Genomic DNA, 1104 nt, shown 5'->3' on the forward strand with positions numbered 1-1104 from the left:
AAAAAAAAAAAAAGGTTTGGAAACCACTGGTTTAATGTAACATCCTTTTATTTATCCTCCCTGTCCTATATATCCACATTCAAAGTCATGGGTTTGGTCAATCTAAGGAGAGAAACTTAGACCTCCCTTTTGCCAGCCACCTCTTCCAGCTCATCTGGGGGAAAACTGAATTATTTCCAAGCCAACTGTGAAATGTAATCTCTCCACCGAGCCCTCAGTTTGCCCTGGGGCCTCCTACCTCCAGGACATGCCTAAAACACCTCATGCAGGTGGTGTCCAGAAGGCATCCAAATCACATGCCAGAATCACATCAGCTGCCTCCTTTCGATGTGAAGGAGCAGTGTCTCTAATCCAAATGCCTCCCCAATGACTGAACTCTTCATCCTATCACAAAGGCAAAGGCTGCCTACCCTTCAGAGAAGGGTTATTTTGTCACTTATATCTGCCATCTCATTCTTTCTGTCACTATCTAAAGCTCACGACCATAGTTGATGGTGGGGAGGTAGATTGACCGATAAATCAACAGCTTCACTTTTATGCTTAACTCTTACTTCAAAACAACAGAGCCCCAATCTGTCTGTCAACCTCCCGCTCTGTTCTCCCTTCATTTGTGAATAAGACCTTGAGGTACCAAAATTCTCCATTTGATGCAGCGAGTCATCCCTGACCTGGAGACAGGACTCTGCTCTTTCTTTGCTGAAGACCACGGCCCTTGACTTGAAGGTGCTCACTGTCCTTCCTGCAACTTCACTCTTAGATGCAAACCATCCCAGTTTACATCTAAGGCTGTCTGGGAACGTTTAGAGACAGGACACTCTCAGCCATCTGCTCCAGCACTCGTAGGTGGTTCCCATCAGTGGTTGGGAAGCGGCACATCCTCGACATCATGCCGCCAAACACTGAAGAAACACAAAATTCAGTTAGCTAGGATTAGATGAAGACAGATCTGACCAACGTTTTTCTCTGTGGACTGCCACTCAATCTCCGAGGTAAACAGACACCTCCCATTCACCGGGGACAATCAATTTAACTCAACCTTTTCAGGATATGTGACTGGAAGAGTTAATGAAGCTCTGTAAAATTGTCACTTAAATGAACCGTCCC

General features: G+C 45.6%; 1 protein-coding gene across 1 annotated transcript; it reads right to left on the bottom strand.

Moving 5' to 3' along the window:
- Positions 1-8: 8 nt before the first annotated feature.
- LOC106633045 (inositol polyphosphate-4-phosphatase type I A-like) lies at positions 9-899 on the bottom strand (the record flags this gene model as incomplete). Its single annotated transcript, XM_042218056.1, is given in 1 exon segment — positions 9-899. A coding segment is annotated over 1 exon segment (119 nt), but the record flags the coding sequence as incomplete, so codon positions are not given.
- Positions 900-1104: the final 205 nt, after the last annotated feature.

The sequence above is a fragment of the Haplochromis burtoni genome, unplaced genomic scaffold, assembly GCF_018398535.1.
Source record: "Haplochromis burtoni strain Fernald_Lab_line unplaced genomic scaffold, NCSU_Asbu1 Contig_7008, whole genome shotgun sequence".
NCBI classification, from domain to species: Eukaryota; Metazoa; Chordata; class Actinopteri; order Cichliformes; family Cichlidae; genus Haplochromis; species Haplochromis burtoni.